The sequence below is a fragment of the Eubalaena glacialis genome, chromosome 6, assembly GCF_028564815.1.
Source record: "Eubalaena glacialis isolate mEubGla1 chromosome 6, mEubGla1.1.hap2.+ XY, whole genome shotgun sequence".
NCBI classification, from domain to species: Eukaryota; Metazoa; Chordata; class Mammalia; order Artiodactyla; family Balaenidae; genus Eubalaena; species Eubalaena glacialis.
In genome coordinates, this window is record NC_083721.1 from 19,364,703 (window position 1) to 19,384,986 (window position 20,284).

General features: G+C 40.8%; 2 protein-coding genes across 5 annotated transcripts in view; one reads left to right on the top strand and one right to left on the bottom strand.

The window, feature by feature from the left end:
* GABPA (GA binding protein transcription factor subunit alpha) overlaps positions 1–11,974 on the bottom strand; it is a 37,672-nt gene extending 25,698 nt beyond the window's left edge. Inside the window, exons 1-3 of one of the 2 annotated variants that reach the window (XM_061194017.1) lie at positions 11,869–11,974; positions 3,845–3,946; positions 95–239 (exon numbers count right to left, since the gene is read on the bottom strand). In XM_061194017.1, the coding sequence (XP_061050000.1) occupies positions 95–239; positions 3,845–3,921 (222 nt within the window). In that variant the 5' untranslated portion in view covers positions 3,922–3,946; positions 11,869–11,974. Of the gene's footprint in view, positions 1–94; positions 240–3,844; positions 3,947–11,352; positions 11,440–11,868 lie in introns of those variants that run through there. The other variant, XM_061194016.1, reaches the window with a different exon arrangement.
* ATP5PF (ATP synthase peripheral stalk subunit F6) lies at positions 11,280–18,722 on the top strand. 3 transcript variants are annotated; one of them, XM_061194018.1, is made up of 4 exons: positions 11,280–11,950; positions 15,338–15,514; positions 17,964–18,088; positions 18,592–18,722. In XM_061194018.1, the coding sequence occupies exons 2-4, from the start codon at positions 15,351–15,353 to the stop codon at positions 18,627–18,629; spliced, it is 327 nt and encodes a 108-aa protein (XP_061050001.1). In that variant the 5' UTR covers positions 11,280–11,950; positions 15,338–15,350; the 3' UTR covers positions 18,630–18,722. The 3 variants fall into 3 exon arrangements, with proteins under 3 accessions (XP_061050001.1, XP_061050002.1, XP_061050003.1); XM_061194019.1 differs by lacking the exon at positions 11,280–11,950 and adding an exon at positions 12,004–12,084; XM_061194020.1 differs by lacking the exon at positions 11,280–11,950 and adding an exon at positions 12,095–12,282.
* Positions 18,723–20,284: the final 1,562 nt, after the last annotated feature.

A 20,284-nucleotide genomic window follows, 5' to 3' on the forward strand; every position in this document is an offset into this window, starting at 1 on the left:
CGAGAGAGAAAAGGCCAACAACAACAACAACAAAACATTTCTAACGCAGACATAAATGCTGAAATACAAATCTCAAAAAAGAAAAAAATAATACCTGGATATCTTGCAGGCAAATTTCATGAGCATCCAAAGAACACTGCAGTCTTGGTTCTAGTAGTTTCTTTAAATTGCCTATTGGCTCATTGATGTCTATGGCCTGGCTTACACATTCAGCTGGAGTGTAGGTTTGTTCAACAATGCTAAAGAATATAATGTTCAAGGACCCAGTGTTAAAGAATATAATGGTTAACAATTACATTCTTACCCTGGATATTAATGCAATGATATGGTGAAAACAAAATTCAACACCAAAACACATTTCTGGCCTTTGAAACTCCTTTCTGCACAGACACCTTTCACAGCGGTAGGCTCATCGCCAGCTAGTGCTGCCAAGCTTAATACTGAATCACATCGCACAGAGAAATGCTAGCTTGAAATTTAAGGCACCTTTGCAAACACACCTCATTATATACATACATATGTATGCATGTGTGTATACACATACAAATATTGCATATACAATATTTAAGGGGAAAAGTTTGCATTTATATTATATTTCCAAGTTATTTTGAAGAATTTTAGGCTCAGAAAGGAATATAAAAAGCCTCTTCAAAACTTGTATGCATGGACATATATACACTACCAAATGTAAAATAGATAGCTAGTGGGAAGCAGCCGCATAGCACAGGGAGATCAGCTCGGTGCTTTGTGACCACCTAGAGGGGTGGGACAGGGAGGGTGGGAGGGAGGGAGACACAAGAGGGAAGACATATGGGAACATATGTGTATGTATAACTGATTCACTTTGTTATAAAGCAGAAACTAACACACCATTGTAAAGCAATTATACTCCAATAAAGATGTTAAAAAAAAAAAAAACTTGTATGCCATCTCTACTAGTCAATTTCTCTTCCCAAGATAAATACAATTTAATAATGTAAATTATAAGACATGAAAATAAAAGTTATCAAAAATATTTTCCATTTAATCTAATCTGAAAACTACTGGTTATAATCAGTCTAGATCCACCTTAAAAAATTATAATTTTCCTTTAAAACTCTCTAAGGGCTCTTTTGCATTGTTATTTCATACTTTGAATTCTACAAAGTTCCTTTAGGGTAAAATCTCTGGTAAGTAATTCTACGTATCTTTTGTGAATCCTTATTTGAGGCCAAACAGAAAATAGGCACCAATTAGTATTTGCTGAATTGATAAACCTAGAATTCAATCAAGTTTCACGACATGTTTAATTTATATATGGTTTAAATCTCATTTGCAGTTGTCAAAAACAGTTATGTATTTAAAAATTTGTCAAGTTCCATTTTCACATAAATTCCAAGTATAATGCAATATACACATGATATTCACTGAATGTATTCAGCCTAAATTCCTAAAACTTTTAAAATCTATAAAAGAGAACAGTCATGACTGAAAAAACCAAGATTATTTTAAAATAATAGTAAACATATTATTATTACTATTTGTTAAGGTAAAATAATTGGGTCTTTTAGCTAAGTGAGTATTTTTACTAATTCTTCAGCTATAGCAGAGTGGGCTATATTTTTCTTTTTTTCATAACAATAATCTTTAAAAGAGTCAAATGTCACTTTAACACAGATTTTTAAAGACCTATTTTACATGAGCTCAACATTTAAAACATTTTTTAATATTCTGTTGCCACCATTTAAACCTTGGGAGATCCATATAAAAAATCTGATTACCAATTTCCCTTGAGAAAGTGTGGATGATCTCACATCACTGGACCTAAATTTCTGCATAGCAATCTGCTACAACTAGACAGCTAGCTATAACTGCTCCCTTTACATAGCTACTCCCCAGGTCAACAGTAACTATCAACCACAGTAACTACCAATCTCTTACATGAGACATCAGCAAAGGTTTTCTGTAAGGGGTCAAACAGTAAAAACTTCAGACTTTGTGGACCATTTGTATGTATGTATATATAAAAATAAATACGTGCATGTCAGCCTCCAAGACAGCCCAAATGATTCTTACCTCCTAATATTCACACCTTTTTATAGTTCCCTCCCGAATTGTACCAAGGTTGGACTGTGTGACCAAAGGACTAAGGACTAAGAGTGATATAGGTACTGCTTCTTAGATTAGGTTATTTAAAAATAAGACACCGTGGCGAAGGCTCTCTCTCAGACCATCTGCTTTAGGGAAAGCCAGCCGCCATGTCATGAGCAGCCCTGCACGGAAAGAAGCCCATGTGGTGAGGAAGCGTATGGTCCTGTCACCAGTCTTATGAGTGATCTCAGAAACAGATATGCCAGCCTCAGTCAGCTCTTCAGATGACTGTAGCCCAGACGAACAGCTTCACTGCAAGCTCACAAAGTACCCTGAGCCAGAGCCATCCAGCTAAATTGTCCCCAGGTTCCGGACTCTGAGAAACTCTGTGCGATAATAACAGTTGGGTGCTTTAAGCTGCAAAGTTCTGGGGTAATGTGCTACATAAATAAATAAGTAAATGTATGTATGTACGTATACACACACAACCTAAACATTTATATGTGCATATGTATGAAAATTAAGAAAGGCATGTAGCCTATTGTTTCTTCTGCTGGAGAAAATAGCATAATCGAACATGTTGAAAAGCTCCATTAAAAATTTAAGGTCTCCCAGGCAGTCATGTCAAGGTATTTTAGACCTTTTCTGTCAGGAAAATGTTTCTGTGCCAGGGCATGGTGGGAGAGGACAGGACGGAGGACACTAAACTGGGGTTTGTCTTTTGAGCTAGAGCCAAACGTCTCCTCTGAGCAGGAGGTGGCATAAGTAACCGTGGCCTCAGGGCAGAAAAAATGGGGGAGTTGCCAATTAACTGGCATGAAATCTCAATTATGCAAGACGAATAAGTTGTAGAGATCCATTGCACAACATTGTGCCTACAGTTGGCAATACTGTATTGTACACTTAAAAATTGATTGAGGGTAGATCTTGTGTTAAATGTTCTTACCACAATACAATTTTTAAAAAATTTAAGGTCTTTAACCTCAGCTGCACTCTCAACACTCAGCATCCTACCCAACTTTAGTGATCTTCTCCATTCCCATCATAGTTGTTCTAAACCTTCGTTACTCTATGTAAGTTTTCTACTACCCTTTAGGTCCTTTTACTTTCAGCATATTATCTCATCTCCTGCTTTACAGAGTAAAGTAGGACTATTAGCCATTACCCTCCTCAACCTTCTTGACTCCCAAATCCCTATTTTTTACCCATATTCTCTCCTTGGATTCTGAACTCATTACCACTGCCCTCCTTCCTTAATGGAGTAAGTAATATTCTATTACTATTCCAAAAACTAACACCTTTCACTTCTCTATATGCTTAGTACTGTGATGGCTCATACAGCTGTATGTTTCCTCAAATACAAGGTAGTCTCTACAAGGGCAAGTTACAGTCTCATTTATTCATGTACTCCAGACAGCTGTTATTTGTTGAATTAGTTCAGGCTGTGGATTAAACTCTTACTGAAATAAAAGTAATCAGCACTGACAAAAGGAAAAAGAATCAAACAGTGCCTGAGGGGGAAAAACCATCACAATCAATTGCTTGATCATTATCAGCTATGTTTATTACTATCTTTAGTTTAAAACTATCTTTTCCTCCCAGCTACAAAACCAACAAACCCAGTAAGTCTGCGGAAAAAGGCAATACATGATCCCCCAAAATGCTGAGGTCAGTTGGAAAAAAAAAAAAGGCCCCCAAAAGAACTTGGCTTGATTCTTAATTTTAATTAGGCATGTTGATAATATAAAAAGTGGTAAACTCAAAAAATACCAACCTTTCTTCTGTGCACTCTGGTTTCTCTGTTCCATCAATCTCAATTTCTATCAGCTCCTCTGCTTCTCTTTTCGTCATGATTGAAGTATTTCAAAAGCTGACCCTACAAAAGTTAAAATGTAAGACATTCTGAAATTATCTGCATAAGCAGACACGGTATACAAGAAGTAAAGACCCAATTCAAATAAAAGCAGAGGATAAGCAGAAGAGGAGGAAGTAATCTTCACATATAAAAGAAAATCCACAAGTGATATTTATAAACTAGTTTTTGTTTAAATGGTGTTTATTAGCCTGACATGACATCATTATCATTCCCTTGGATTTACTGGGATGTTTTCAGCCCAATCTCAGTCAATAAATTAATTCAGGTTACTTCAAAATTAAGTTAAGGCATGTCAACTATATTACAGCAATTCAGTCTTAATAACAGATTCAAACCTGCAGCTTAAAAATCAACATGGAAATTCTCTGGCGGTCCAGTGGTTTGGACTCTGCACTTCCACTGCAGAGGGCATGGGTTCCATCCCTGGTCAAGGAGCTAAGATCCCTCATGCCGCATGGTGTGGCCAAAAAAAAAAAACCAACATGGAGATGAACAATTTACAATCGTTCAGCTAAAAGCTGTACCTTATTAGCAGAGTTTATTGCAAACCATTATACTGACAGAATAATATAAATTAAAAGTTAATCCCAGCTTTGTGTTACAAATTACATTTCTTATAAATGCCAGGACAATATTCTCAAACAGCAAAATAAAGTAACAAAATCATTATAGATATGTGCATTATTGCCCTGATTACACACTAGAATTTTTTTTTTTTAATTTTTTATTTATTTATTTTTGGCTGCGTTGGGTTTTTGTTGCTGAGCGCCGGCCTCCTCTAGTTGCAGGGAGCGGGGGCTACTCTTCATTGCAGTGTGCAGGCTTCTCATTGCGGTGGCTTCTCTTGTTGTGGAGCACAGGCTCTAGGTGCTCAGGCTTCAGTAGTTGTGGCACGTGGGCTCAGTAGTTGTGGCTTGCAGGCTCTAGAGCACAGGCTCAGTAGTTGTGGCACACAGGCTTAGTTGCTCCGCGGCATGTGGGATCTTCCTGGACCAGGGATCGAGGATTGAACCTGTGTCCCCTGCACTGGCAGGCGGATTCTTAACCACTACGCCACCAGGGAAGTCCCAACACTAGAATTTTTTTTTTTTTATAAATTTATTTTATTTATTTATTTTTTTATAAGATATTCCCATCGCTCCCAAATAATTGGAAGGTTTGTTTTAAAAATTTATTTATTTATTTATATTTATTTTTGCTGTGTTGGGTCTTCGTTTCTGTGCGAGGGCTTTCTCTAGTTGTGGCAAGCGGGGGCCTCTCTTCATCGTGGTGTGCGGGCCTCTCACTATCGTGGCCTCTCTTGTTGCGGAGCACAGGCTCCAGACGCGCAGGCTCAGTAGTTGCGGCTCACGGGCCTAGTTGCTCCGCGGCATGTGGGCTCCTCCCAGACCAGTGCTCGAACCCGTGTCCCCTGCATTAGCAGGCAGATTCTCAACCACTGCGCCACCAGGGAAGCCCCTAGAATTTTTTATGATTGTTTTTCAGATGTGGTTTTATACATTTTAAACAAACCATTACTTCAGTTTTTAATTCTCTAGTGTAAAATTATTACCTGCTACATTAAACTTCCATCGATTTTTGTACCATTGATACATTATGTGCCATTTTGTACCATTTGTACTCCTGATACTAAAACATTATAATTTAAAAAATGCTAAGTAATGCATAAAATAGCTGCATATATTGGTATTTCTTTACGGCCATTTCCAAGGTGTTAATGTTGTAAGTTTCAGACTGTTAGGACCTCACTGTAGGTCAGTGAATTTGTCTCTGGACTCGATATATACTCTCAGTCCAGAACAGAGTTTTCTAAGTTTACTACTACATCTAAAAAAGTACTTCTAAGTGCCTTCGACTCTTTGACTTACAAGGAATGGTCCTCTAAATTTGCTATTTTAATGCTTACAAAGGAGTCCATGCTCCCACTTTAAAGATTTGACAAAATGAAGAATTCAAACATTCATTCCTATTAATAATAACCATTATTTACTGAGTATCAGGCACCACATTCAAATGCTTTACACAGAACAATCTTATTTTGAGTCCACCCTCATAAGAAAACTATCCAGAGGTTAGTGAGGCTAAACTGCCTGTGGCTCCATAATGTCATGCTTTAGGTCTATCAACTGAAGTACATGCTCTATACTGCAAATATACACTAGAACAAGAGCCACCACCATCTCTTACCTGGAACAGCCTCTTCCTAACACGTTTCCCTGTGTTGGTGCCCTTGCCCCCCTGCAGTCTGTTCTCAGTCAATACAACTGCCAGTGTGATCCTTTTTAAAAGTGAAGTTACATCATAGCACTCCTCTGATACCAGTCACAGTAAAAAAAATCTAAAGACTTCACAATGGCCAACAAGGTCCTACATGATCTACCCCCATCCCCATTCTACTACTGCTCTGACCCCCTCTCCCACACTGGCCTCCTTACTTGTCCTTTCATCTTTCTTCTTGTCCATAGCACTCATCCTCTAACATACTAATAATTTACTACATTTATTGTCTTTCTTTCTCTGTTGGATCACTGTCAAGGTGCAAAAACCAAAACTGTCCAAAAGTGACCCCAGGAACTTAAGTTGGTTTGCCCGGCCTATGGACTTCCCCTAGCTACTGGAGGTGGGAGGGGCTTTCCCAGGTCCCAACTTCTCAAGGGACCAAGGTCTTCGCGGTAGGCACAATAACAACCCAGAACCTGTGATTATGCTAAATCACATGGCCAAGGGGAATAAAGTTTACTAATAAGCTAACCTTAAAACACAGAGATTATCCTGGATTATCTAGGTGAGTCCAAGGAAATCACAAGGATCTTTCACAAGAGTGAAAGAGGGAATCTGAAGAGATCCAGAGTGATTCAAAGTGAGAAGGACTTGACTGGCTGGCTATGACTGGCTTTGAAGATGAAAGGCGCCACAAACCAAGGAACGCAGGCAGCCTCTAAAACCTGGAAAAAGGAAACAGATTCTCCCCTAGAGCCTCCAGAAGAAGCGCAACTCTGCCAACATCTGATTTTAGCCCAGAAAGACCTATTTCAGACTTCTGACTTCAAGAAATGTATGATAATAAAATTGTTTTCAAGCCACTAAGTGTGTAGTAATTTGTTACAGTAGCTCTGGGAAACTAACACAGTCTTCTTTCCCACTTTAAAAAGGATTGTAACTCTCCTCAGGTCCAAACATCTCCAAATGCTGGGGAGCTGGTTTTCTGACAACTTAGTCTATAAATCGCTGGCATCCAAATCTAGACTGCCTAGTACAAAAATGATCTGACCTTCCCCACATTATTAAGGTTGCTCTCACAGCTCCCCTACAATAAGAAAGGATAATAAGAGGGTGGGGCTCTCCACTGAAACAGATACACATCATGCACATCCAGCAGAATGCCTAGGGCCCAGCAGATTTTGGTCGTGATGATGAAAAAATGAAGGGCTTTGTTTTATTTTCTTGCTGACCCTGGCCTAGTAAGTCTTCCCTTTCCCCCATAAAGCCTATTTCTTAACAGATACTATGTGTAAAACTGTGGAATTCATCCTGAACACTAGAGCAAAACAGGTGGTGGTGACCCAATAGGGACCATCCTTGTAGGACAACAAAAGCTCACCTGGGAAGGGGTATTTGTTCACAGATGTATACAAAGAACTTTGAACAGTGCCTCTCCCTTTGTAGGCACTGTATTAAAATGTGTTGGATAAGTGAATGTTATAACAACTACTACACACTGTATAACTGACTCCAGAAGCCTAAAAGGCTTCAATGTGAAAGGTAAAACTATGAAGCTAATAGAAGAAAATGGTGGGAATTTTTTTGTGGTCTAATGATAGAAAAGGATTTATTTCTTAAATAAAATTCCAAAAACATAAACCATAAGGAAAAAAAACTGATAGATTTCCTTACATAAAAATTAAGAGTTATATTCAACTGACAGGCTACAGAGTAGAAAAAGATATTTCCAATATCCATACATGACAAGGGACTAATAATTGGAATACACAGTGAACTCTTGCAAGTTGATAACACTCCCCCAAAAGTCAGGACAAATTAGAAAAGTCAGTAAAGCGTAGAAAAAGGAAACTCACATAAAGAGAAACCAAAATGGCTACGGACATGAAGAAATGCTCACATTCAAATTATTCACTTTATACTGTGCATATATGGCAAAGCTAGAATGTTGAATACTGAAAAGAGTTAGCAGGGACATGGGGGCATAGCGTATAGACCGGACTATTGATAAAGTACAGAGAGGACTATTTCGGAGAAAAATGTAGCAGCACTTGCTCAAATAAAGTGCTTATACCTATGACCCAGCAATCTTGCCCTTAGATAAGCATTCCAGAGACATTCTCACAATGATTGATAATAGGATGTTAAGGGCAGCTTTGCTGGAGATAGCTGAAAGCTGAAGCCAATACAAGTATCCATGGTAAGAGAGTACTGCGGATACAAGAAAATGTGAAAGAAGCACACACTATGGAACTACAGTAGCCGTTAGGAACAAGGAGATAATGTACACACACATACACGCAAAAATCATAAAAACTGTACAGAAAAAAGAAACAGAATAAGGTTTATAGCAGGACAGCACTTAAAAGGATCATTTATGTTATATTTTCAGGGCCTACAAGGACATCCACTCCCATCACCATCACCAACTTTTAAAAAAAGATTAGAAAACAAGTGAATTTTCTAGGAACTTTGGAAAAACAGAAAGCCTAAGAAGAAGTAACTGTAATCAGATAGGGTAGGCGGTACCCAGAGAAGAAGGACCAGGCATGGCTTTCTTGACATAAGAGGAGCCATTTTTGGCCTAAGCCATTTGGGGATCTAAGCCTGGCCACAATGCTTACCCTTGAACAGGTCTCAGTAATAATGCTCTTAAGGAGTAACAATAGCAAAGATAATAAATCAGTTATAATGACTCCCGGTTCTGTTTCCATGGTAAAGATTAGCCTGAAGCACTTTCTTAAGCTGTTTTTCAGAATTTAAACCCCCCTCTAGCGCTCAACCACCAGATCAACTGTAACCTAAGGGATGATAATGTTGACCTTTTCTGACCCTTGTGACTTCAATCAACTAAAGCATGGATGCTGTCAACCTTTGCCCCAATTCTATGCTGAATTCTCCCGCTGAAGCCCCTTCATGAACTGGCATGCACCACCCAAGACCCTTCATGAATATGCAAGTACCCTTAGTTTAAAAGGTCTTCAATTTTGCTGTTCAGGACACCGCTTTGGGAAGATCCTGGTATTCTCCTTGCTGCAAGTAGTAGACCCTTTCTTCTTCTGATCTTTGGCTTGGTTGTGTCTTTTGTCTTGCCACCCACCAAGAGATGAACCCAGTTTTCTGGTAACAACCAGAAGCTGAGAAATGGCCCTGAGGGCTTATCAGCAGGGACACCTTTGGTACCCCTTAGTATAAGCACTAAGACAGAGGACTGTTAAGAAATTTACCCTGTGATCTTCCAAAAAAGTCATAGATCAGTCTCTAGAAGGTGCCAAATAAAGAAAAAAAATGAATCCAATATACTTTTGGAAAAAATCATGTTACTTACAGTCCCTGAATTGATCTTCCTCTTTCTCAATTCTCTAAATTTAAGCTAAAGAAGCAATGGAGAGATTTGGGAAACTGTCCAAATCTTTGATATCACTGCTTGAGTGGGTCTTAGCTCTTTTTCTGGAAACAATTCCCCAGGATTCTATATCAATACGTAAGAAAATGGAGAAGAGAGCATTACTTGGAGCCCTTCCCCCTAGGAAAAGGTGCCCCTTGACACCCTGGTTTCTCCTAGATTAAATCTAACCTGGGTTCAGAACACTGCACAAAATGAATACAAACTAAATTTATATTTAACTAACAATTCCAGGAAAGGCTACTATTCTTTAAAATACAGTTATGTTTATCATTCTCTTTTAGAGCCACAGATACAATTTGAGGATTATTCTTCACTGGAACACATTATTAGTTTACAGAGTTTAGGCCAATTTTTCACAGTAAAGGACAATAAATAAATAAAGGATACATAAATACAAGTGCAATCTGGAAGTACCTGCCAGATAACTGCACATTTTCTCAAGCTAAAAAATACTGTTAAAGATCCTGAATAAATTAAAAGACATTTTTGTTTTTTAAAGATAAAGTCAATAACTAAGAAAAAGTAACACACATACATCTGTGTGTATACACATGGAGAAAGAAAGCAAGAATGGAGAAAGGTTAACACTTGGTGACCCTGGGGGTGAAGGTGTTCCTTGCATAATTTCACTGTATAATTTTTTCAATTTTCCTGTAAACTTGAAGTTTCATAAATAAAAGTTGGAGGGAGATTAAAGTCAACAGTTTTAATTTAGTATTCAGCCTCCACATGCTCTCATGACTTGCCTCAACGAAACACCTAGCTCATTATTTTCTTATTTCAAGACTATACACCCCTCATGGCATTGGTCCTGTAGACGCAATCCACGTAAAAACTGCTTAAGTCCACCTAGTGTCAGAATATGTTTAAAAATAAATAAGCTTGGAAAGCTTGGATCAAACCCTAAGAGAGAGAGATTATTATTCCCTTAAAGTAGTTCCGAACGAGTTGACCAGTTTCTTTTGATATTTAAGACAACAAAGTACCTAAGAACGTTATCACTGTCAAGTTCTTCACTTTGCTTAAGTGAACCTTTCTAAAACTTTGCTCCTCTCACGACTCAGACCTACTGCGTGTATTTCTAAATCACTACTCGTCATCTTGCAGGGCAACATTAGGCGTTGTCCTCTCTGCCGTAACCTAATCAAACTAGGGTTCCTAAATACAAACACGCGCGGGCGTATCTTCCAGTCCACAAAAACTAAAAAAGCTGACAAGCTACATTAACCCATCATTTCCCCCTTGCCTCACACTTCCTCGCTTTTAAAAGAAACCCAACGGACACCATATACATGAATAGATGGCTTTGATGCAACTGTAAGAATTCTAGAAAGACAACTGGATACGAAGTGAAAGCGAATCGCTGAGTTGGCAAGGAGGCTGGTTTTGCATGTTCCTCTGAAATCCCCGGGGCGTCAGGATGAGATCCCAACCGCGGCGAAAGCGGACCACGGCGGACAGTCGAGCAGGGGACAGTGAGGGAAGGGGGCGGCGAAGGGTGACACGTACGACCGGGGCCCCGAGGGCGCGCGGCTTACTAGAGCCCCGCGCCGCGCGCCCCCCGCCCCTCCCCTCCGCTCCCCGCACAGCCTCCCCCGCCCCTCCCCACCCGGCTCCCTCAAGTCTCCACGAACGGAAATGGGAGTCACAGCGCCGGGGACCAGCGGAAACAAAACACAGAGGCGGCCGCGGGGGGGCCGCTGTGGGGGAGAAGGCCCCGGAACGAAGCCGGCCCGCGCGGACCCGCGCTCCCCTCCTCCCCAGCGGCCGCACTCACCCGCTCCGGATTCGGCCCCGTCGCCCCCGCCCGCAGTCCAGAACCGGCTGAAAACCGCAGCGGCGCGGGCTCCACGTGCAGCGTCTCTCCCGGTAAGACCCGCAGCTCCAGCGACTCGAAGTGAGAGGCCCCTGGGCCCTTCCCGCGAAAACGGCGCAGAGAAACTCCAACCCCCCCCCCTCCCGCCTCCCAGGCACCCCCGGGTCCGGGACTACAACTCCCAGCAGGTTGCGCGAAACGAACGCCCGAGGCAACGGCAGCTCACGAGGCACAAGGGAGCCCAACGCCCCAATCCGCTTTGTTTTACACTCTGTCACTTTGCCTGCACAGTCGTACACCTCAACCACCCCAAGGAAGAGGACGCTGACTCGGGGCGGTGGGGATTGAACTAGGGGAAAGGCCAGTCCAAGTGCGCATGCGTACATAACAAGGTTTCCGAGAGGGAAGAAGAGAGCAGGTCAACTAGGGAGAAGGAAAGATGGCGGAGGCGTCGCCAGAGGACCCGGAAGCACTTACCCTCCACTTCCTCCTCCTGTTTGGCTTCTGTCTCACCTAGAGCCGTCCGGTCGCCGACTGTCTCCGAGACGCTTCCTGTCCGGTGAGTGTCGACAGACTGAAACGGCGGCCCATAATGCACTGCGATGGCGGGTAGGCGGGGGGGCGGAGCCAGGGCCGGAAGTAAAACGGTGGCGGCGGCGGCGGTGGCTCTGGTAGCTCGGGACCGAGTGCAAGGTGACTGGGAGGGTAACTGGACTCACTTGGCCTCTAGGGACGAGGATTCTGGGTTTCTTCACGAGGTCTGGGATGCCTATCACCTCTGCCCTTCTGGAAGAGAGAGCAGCCTGTATCCCGGACACCTTCACGGTCTGGCGCGGAGTCATTGCTGACTTCGGCGCCTTTAGGCCTTGAAGTTTGCGGTAGACTCAGTAGGTAGGCCTGATAATACCGCTCTCAGGGCCAGCCTGACGCTCAGGGTGGCGTGGGAGGCAGGGGCGCCGGCGCTTCATGGACCCGCCGCCCGGCTGGGGCAGCCAAGGTCATGCCCGCGGGGCCGGTCTGCAGCCAGGCCTGCTCAGCCCTGGCGCGCGGGCGATTGTTCTGAACTACAGCATTTAAAAGTAGAACGTAAGAGGGGAAAGGGTGATGGTAATCTTAAAAGTTCGCAACCCACCTAAAAATGTTGGTGGTGCTAAAACTTGGTTAAGCAGCTTTGTTTTACATCACGGATTCCGGGAGGGAAAAAGAGAGCCGGTTAAGTCAGGCGAGTTGTGGATTGACTTAAGCAATGAACATGCGCCGAATACGCAGCCAGAGGCTGGTCAGTCATCACTGTAAACGGGAGAACCGTGCTCCCTCTCAGCACAAGGCCGCCTCTTACGCTGTACCCTTTTCTTGCTGTTGCCTTCCCCAGTCTTTCTGAGTGTGTCAAATCCCAATCATAGGCTGGCGTAGCCCCTCATAGTACTCGAATAGAGAACTTAATCATAGTTGGTATTTTATACCTATTTGTGTAATAACATGTATCTTTCTCACTAGATATTTAATCAGTGGGGAAAAAAATGAAACGGAATAAAGGAAAAGGAGCAAGTTTTGATAGTGAGATTATGTGTTCATTTTTTAGATAAGTTGAATTTGAGGGCCCGGTAGGACTTAGGAAAGGATGAGAGCTGTTGAATGTATAGGTTTGGAGTTCAGGAAAAAGACCAAAATTAGAGGTGTGATTTGGGAATCATTCGTACTTAGATGATAGAAATAGAAAAAATGAAAATGGGCTTTACCCATGTTGCAGTAGGAGTAACATGATCTTTGCAATGTTAGACTTAGAGCAGATTAACTGTGGGAATATGAATAATTTAATCACTTTTCTTAAACATTTTCTTATCTGCAAAGGAGGAGTAAGAACACCTTTCTCTGTTTCTTCACAGTATTGCCGTAAGGGTACAAGGAGAGAATATGTCTAGAAGTACTTTGCAAAATACCTAGGGCTGAACAAGTGTTAGGTGACCACATTGCAGCGTGTTGTGTGTCTTTACGTTGCCAAAAGGGAAAATATACACTGAATTGCACAATTTGAAAAATATGTTTGTGTCCTGTCAGATTCTACTGTGTAACCTGGGATCAGGTACTTACTGCTAAGCCTCAGTTTCTGTGTGTGTAAAATGAGAATGCTATTAAGTGGCACCTTAAGGTCATTTGTTGTTTGCTTGGAGTCTCCCCTCCCCCCGCTTTTTTCCCCCTCTGATGAGGTATAAGAGTGACGTATGATGAAATCTTTAATTTCTTCAAATAGTTTTCTTTCATGCTGGCAGGTGAAGGATATTTGGTTGATTGTAGGATTTCTTTTGGTGGTTTTTATGTGCAATTTCAGGGCTTCTCAACCTTAGCACTATTGACATTTTCGACCAGATATTTCTTTGTTGTGGGCAGGCTATTGTTGTTGTTGTTGTTGTTGTTGTAGGATGTTTGGCAGCATCCTGGTTTTTATCCACTAGAGGCCAGTAACACTCGCCGCTATCAAGACAACCAAAAATGTCTTCAGACATTGCCAGATATCTCCCGGGGGATACTGCCACCTGTATTTGAGAACTGCTGTGCTACTCCACTGTCGTCTAGCTTAGTGCTTTCCAACTCTCATTAGTAAAGGGCCATTTTCCCCTCAACCCTTGTGGATGTTTTTGAAGAATAGAGTAAAAATGAATTACTGGAAAAATTAGTGGATGAAAGACAAAACAATGAAGACGCACAAAATATGAAATCTTTTTTGTATTATTAAATTCAACAGGTGTGAATTACTCTATCAATTTGCTGTAAAAGTTTCTAAATGCTTATTGCCAATTTTGGTATTGCTATAGACCAGTAAGACAATACTACCGCTGATCCCCAGACCACACTTTGAGCAGTAGTATTATAATTTAATAGCAGTCCAGTGTCAGTGAGATGATGCTTATTCTTACTGTTGTTATTAGGTAATTTGGGGGGGCCATGGGAATCACGTTAGCATGTTGGGTTTTCACTTTAAGGTTCAGAAATTTTACCAGGCTATATTGAGGTGTGAATCTTTATCATCATCCCAGAAGGGTTTGGTAAGCCCTTTCAGTTTAATCAGTCTTTCTTCATCTTGGGCAGTTTCTTCTAATTATTTATGGTCTCCTTATTTATTTCTTTTCTTTTGGAATTTCTGTTTGCATACAATTTTTTTTTTTTTTTTTTTTTTTTTTGCATTTGATCTTTTCAGGACACTAAATGAGGTCTAGCTTCAGGAAGTCTAAGGGCTTAAAAGTCTTTAAGTCCTTATTTTAAAAGTTCAGACTTTTTTCTCCTTCACAAATTCTATTTCACTAATTAGATTGTACTGCTTGATTTTCCCTCTCTTGTTGGTGGGCTCCCTTGGACTAGTTGCTGTTTTTCCTTGCTGGTTCTTTTGGACTTAGATTTGGTTTTTACAGTGTCGTTGAATGTCTAGAATCCTGCAGTTGTAACAAGCAGAGCAGTTTCTTTCCCTGTGGGCCCGGGAAGTACAAACTGAGGGTCAGGCAACTGTCTCCAGTCTCCCTGCACAGCTCCCTTTTTGTCTTTTGAGGGAGTCAGGGAAACCTGGTACGTTAATTTGGGGATCCGTATTATTCTTTTTCTGCTGAGGGTGGGCAGCCAAGACTAATAAATTCATGGAGAAGAAAACATCCCATCCCAGATTCTGAGCTTTCTTTCTGCGTCTAACCCTAGTGGAGCCGCACGCAGGCCTGACTGGTTCCTAACTGCTGCTAGGTCCCGGGGCCTTTTGGTTAAGAAGCAAAAAACTTGCAGTGCGGGGTAGAGACGGGAAGGGAGCTATGGTCAGGTGACTGTTCTTAGTGTTTACTGAGTTCTGGTATGATTTAAGTTCTGTAGCAATTAGTAGAATTAGATGCCCACTATAACATATTAACAGGTGTTTTACAATTATATATATTTTAAAGTATCTTCACATTCTGGTGCTTATTTCCAGTAACAGAATCACCATGATTCTTCAGAGGCTCTTCAGGTTGACCTCTGTCATTCAGTCTGCAATCTCGGTCTCTTTGAGGAGGAACATCGGTTTTACAGCAGTGGCATTTAATAAGGAACTTGATCCTGTACAGAAACTCTTCGTGGACAAGATTAGAGAATATAGAACTAAGCGACAGTAAGTGGGTAGATAATCAACCGTGGTGTAAGTGTGAATATTCAAAGTATGTAAGTTTTGAGATGGTAATAAAAAATTACTTGGCGTTTGAAAGTGTCTAAGAACTTCACTGAGCTGATCTCTGTCATAAAGGTTCATTACCTGCTCCAAAAAAGAAGATGAGAATCTTAATTTTTTTTTTTAAGTCCCAAATTTTATCTTCCTTATATGGGTTCCAAGGGAGAATCCCATTAAATCTAGTGCCATTTTAGATATATCCCTACTATAATGTCATTTATTATAAACTGGAATCAATTCATACAAGTACATGGGATCTTGGAAATCATTTAGGAACCATATTTGAGAAAACTAAGCCCCTTAGACATTGATTAGCCTAAGGTCATAAAACTAATTGTGGGGAAAACATAATCAAAATATTCTAACTCTCAATTCAGTACCCTTTCTGTGACATCATGATTTGGGGGAAATGTATAGACACAGCATTTTTTCTTTAATGCTACTTCCATATTTATATATTTCTGGGAATATCAAAAGACTCCTGCTTTATGGCATAAAGCAAGTCCAGGAGAAACATAATAATGGAACCACACAGTTTTGGAGATGAATGATGACCTTAGTCAGCATCAAGTTCAATGCCCAAATCTTTGGAAAAGTGATACAGATCAATTCAGAGTTTTGTTTTATTTAGTCGTCTACCATGTGTAAAGCACTGGACTATTAACAGTGGTGGGCTACAAAGAAAGAAGCCACTTTGCATTTCCACAATATTCTTAAAGTCTGATGGGGTAGAAAGTTTCTAAGCAAGTAAATACAAGTTTAAATAGGTTAGATGCTAAGATAAGTGACACATTAAGTGTTTGGAGAACTCATAGGAAGGAATGCTCCTTTCTAGTTGGTGCATTTTGGAAGGCGGCTTGGAAGAGTGAATGTTTCTAAAAGCTTGTGGGTCCCAGAGCTGGGCAACAGTCATCAAAGTATCTGGTTGAAGGCTCTATCTAGAACTGAACTGTGTATCTCTGTAGCTATTAATCACATGTGACTATTCAAATTCTAATGAAGTGTAAATAAAAATTCAGTTCCTCAGTTGCCTTAGCCACATTTCTAGTGCTCAATACCAGATAAGGCTAGTGGTTACCCCATTAGACAGCACATATATAGAGCATTTCTATTATCACAGAAGGTTCTATTGCACATGCTGATGTAGAAGAAAATTGGGTCCATAACAAGAAACATCATTAACAAGTTCTTAAATTAGAGCTGGCTCAGTATTTTTTGTGGAAATTCTGTAGCATAAATAAGATCCTATGTTTTCATCACAGGCATGGGTGAAAATATTAACCTTGATAGAATTTTCACTTATAAATTTTTTTATTATATTGTTCATTGATAAGTGGGCAGTAACATTATGACAAACAGAATTTGTGCAAATAATTAGATCTAATTGGCCCGCTGCTGGTCCATGATGCTATATTTATCTTTCCAAAGCACAGCTCTAATTTTGTCATTTTATTGCTTAGCAAACAAAATACAAACTCCCAGGCTTAACATTCTCGGCCTCCTGTGATGTGGGTCCCGCTGGCTTTTCCATCTAGGCTGCTTAGTGTTCCCCACATACAGCCAGTGCTTTACCACCTCCTCATCCTTGCTTTTTCAGTCTTAGAATGTCTCAAATTAAAATCTGACCCAAATGCATGGTTTGTCACAAAGGCCACCTTTTTAAAATGAAATTTCCCTGTTTACCTTAGCAAAAGTGATCCCTCAATTCAAGTAGCTTTTTGTTAAACCGTGTCTTTGTAGGTTATCACCTAACTCCCTTACAGCATAATTGTTTATAAACATGTTATTTCTTTCTTCTAAATGGCAAAACCTCTGGGGGTAGGAAGTAATTTGCTTCTTTGTTAGGCCCCTATTATGGAGACTTAAAGTTTTTGAATGCCGTCCAGTGGTGGCTGATTTAAATCATAGTGATAGTAGGTAACTGAGTGCTCACTGTGTGCCAGGCACTATGCTGAGTGGTACGTGTACACAATCTCTCATTCTCTCAACGCCGCCATCAGGTAAGACTTCGAGTTGTAGAGTTTAGTTCACACGGTTTGCTCTAGTTCACACACTTACTAAATTGTAGAGCTGACGCTGAAATGGAAGCAGTCCCAGAGCCCGCAGACTTGGCCATTCTACCTTATTGCTGCTTAGACCCTGAGAGGTTCTGACTTTTAATAAGTATCCTTGATACTGACAGACCTTGAATGTTAGAGGTTTGTTTGAAGTTGCTTCATTTATGTGAAACCTCGTAATAGTTAAAATAGTTTGAGCTGAAATTCAAGTGGAAATGCTTGTTATCTTTCAGAAAAGTCTGCTTTTCCCTACAGTTAGAAGATCTATGAAACTTAATTTTGTTTTTGTAAACTAATGCTTAAAATCTGTTTTTACTTGGTCGTTTACACAACAGGACATCTGGAGGACCTGTTGATGCTGGCCCAGAGTATCAACAAGAACTAGACAGAGAGCTTTTTAAGCTTAAGCAAATGTATGGTAAAGCAGACATGAATACGTTCCCTGACTTCGCATTTGAAGGTAAGTCTTTTTAATCACAGATTCGTTGTTGTGGGAGATCATTTTAAGTGGAGAATATTTATACTTACTTGGGTTGTGTAGAGGATTAAGTGACAATTACATGTGAATTTATTAGAACAGTGACATGTGCATGGGAAGCTCTGGGATAAATGCCATTGGAGTAGGAGATCACATAGCATAGAGGTTAAATGGCAGGGATCTAAAATCAAACTCCTGACAATATCACTTATGAGCTGTGTGATTTTGGATAGTTAATTGGTCCCTCTTTCTCATCTGACATTTGGGGAGAATTATGCTGTTTTCCTTATAATGATGGTTGTAGTTAAATGGCATAGAGAGCCTGGCTCACTGTAAGTCCTGAATAAATCTTAAGCAGTTGTTACATTTCCATGTAGATGTTTCTTTAAAAAATCAGAAGATTGATGAGTTAAATATTAAAACTTTCTAGAAGATGCACTTTTTTGCAGTATGGCTAAGCTTGAACCTTTTTTTCCTCTTCTTAGATCCCAAGTTTGAAGTCGTCGACAAACCACAGTCCTGAAGAAATAATGTAAAATTTATCTGGTAATTTGTCCTAGATCAGTTGTACAACTGATCAGAAGTAACAGAATAAACATACATTTCACAACTGTCATATGTTCTTTTAATTCTGATTTCAAATAAATTATTTGGTGGTGTTGGGTGTACACTTGAGCGTATTGAATTCTGTGTTTTTAGATCCTCCCGTTTGGTTATATCAAAGCAGATGGAGACCTTGGATTAATTGGGTACCACTTGCCCATAACTTGCCAGATTCTTCTGAGTGCAGGGGTGTCCTTTTTGTTGCGGAGACTCACTGCCTGAGGGGAACCACCCTGACTTAAGGAATGTTTGCTGTGGAGAATGTTATACCCATTCCCAGAATATGAAGAAATGGTTCATAAATCCTTTATCATAGCTTTTTCAGGAAACTCAGGTGTGATTGTGAATATGTCCAGGAACATCCATTGTGTTTTAACTTCCATCTCCTTGTATGTTAAATGCTTTTATTATCCCAGTAACTCAGGTCCCTCCTCTTCCCTTGCAGTGTAATGATCACAGTGTCTATTGTGGGGCTATATGGCTACATCAGGGGGAGCTGGGAGCTGGGGAGGGGAGGGTTCTACAAAGGAATTTCCTTTAAAATATTAAGCTGTATGGTGTTGTTTGCCCAGCTGATGGAAGATCCAGCAGATATGACGTGGCAGAGCAAGCACATCAAAATTTCAGAGAGTAGATGGTTCTATTTTTAATTATTTTTTTTTAAAAAACAGGAAAAACAGCTGTGCCTTTTTCTATCTGACAATCTCTCTGACTTGTGTCAGTAAATACCTGTCTTTAGTAAAGCTTTAGAGATTTTCTTTAAATATGTGAAGTCAAAAATACAGCCTTGGGCTTCCCTGGTGGCGCAGTGGTTGAGAATCTGCCTGCCAATGCAGGGGATACGGGTTCGAGCCCTGGTCTGGGAAGATCCCACATGCCGCGGAGCAACTGGGCCCGTGAGCCACAACTACTGAGCCTGCATGTCTGGAGCCTGTGCTCCGCAACAAGAGAGGCCGCGATAGTGAGAGGCCCGCGCACCGCGATGAAGAGTGGCTCGCGCTCGCCACAGCTAGAGAAAGCCCTCGCACAGAAACGGAGACCCAACACAGCCAAAAATTAAATAAATAAATAAATAAATAAATAAATAAAAATTAAAAAAAAAAAACAGCCTTTCTTATGAGGTTAGCTCACTTCAAAAGAGAAATAGATTTTTACTATGGCATGCCATACTAGCTGAAGTCTCAACCTGGTGAGGAATACCTTTTTCAAAAGATCCACAAATATTTCCTGATGGTATAGGTGTGATTAGTAAGATGTGAAGAGATTGAATTGGGGAGGGTAAAGTAGTAGGAAGAAACTGCCCAATTTTCTTCAAACGAAGCTAAGCAATGACGGGTCAGTTGGACTACTTTTAAATAGTTGTAGATGTTGAAACAGAATTATGGCACCATTAAAGGTAACCAAGGAAGCCTCATTGATCTGTTCCTTTGTCTAACCTCCTCTCCCCTGAAGTGGCTCGACTCCACCCTCCTGTGGCAGGCAAGCAGCCTGGGGTCAACAGCGACCCTGCCAGTCTAGGTGGAGATGGGCCTGACCCTTTCCGTGCATGTTTCCCTCCCCCATTCAGAGTTTAGT

Coding starts and splice junctions, on each gene's coding strand:
- ATP5PF (XM_061194018.1), top strand. CDS start 15,351: ATGATTCTTCAGAGGCTCTTCAGGTTGACCTCTGTCATTCAGTCTGCA. Junction 15,515..17,963: donor GAATATAGAACTAAGCGACA/GTAAGTGGGTAG, acceptor TTTACACAACAG/GACATCTGGAGGACCTGTTG. Junction 18,089..18,591: donor CCCTGACTTCGCATTTGAAG/GTAAGTCTTTTT, acceptor TCCTCTTCTTAG/ATCCCAAGTTTGAAGTCGTC.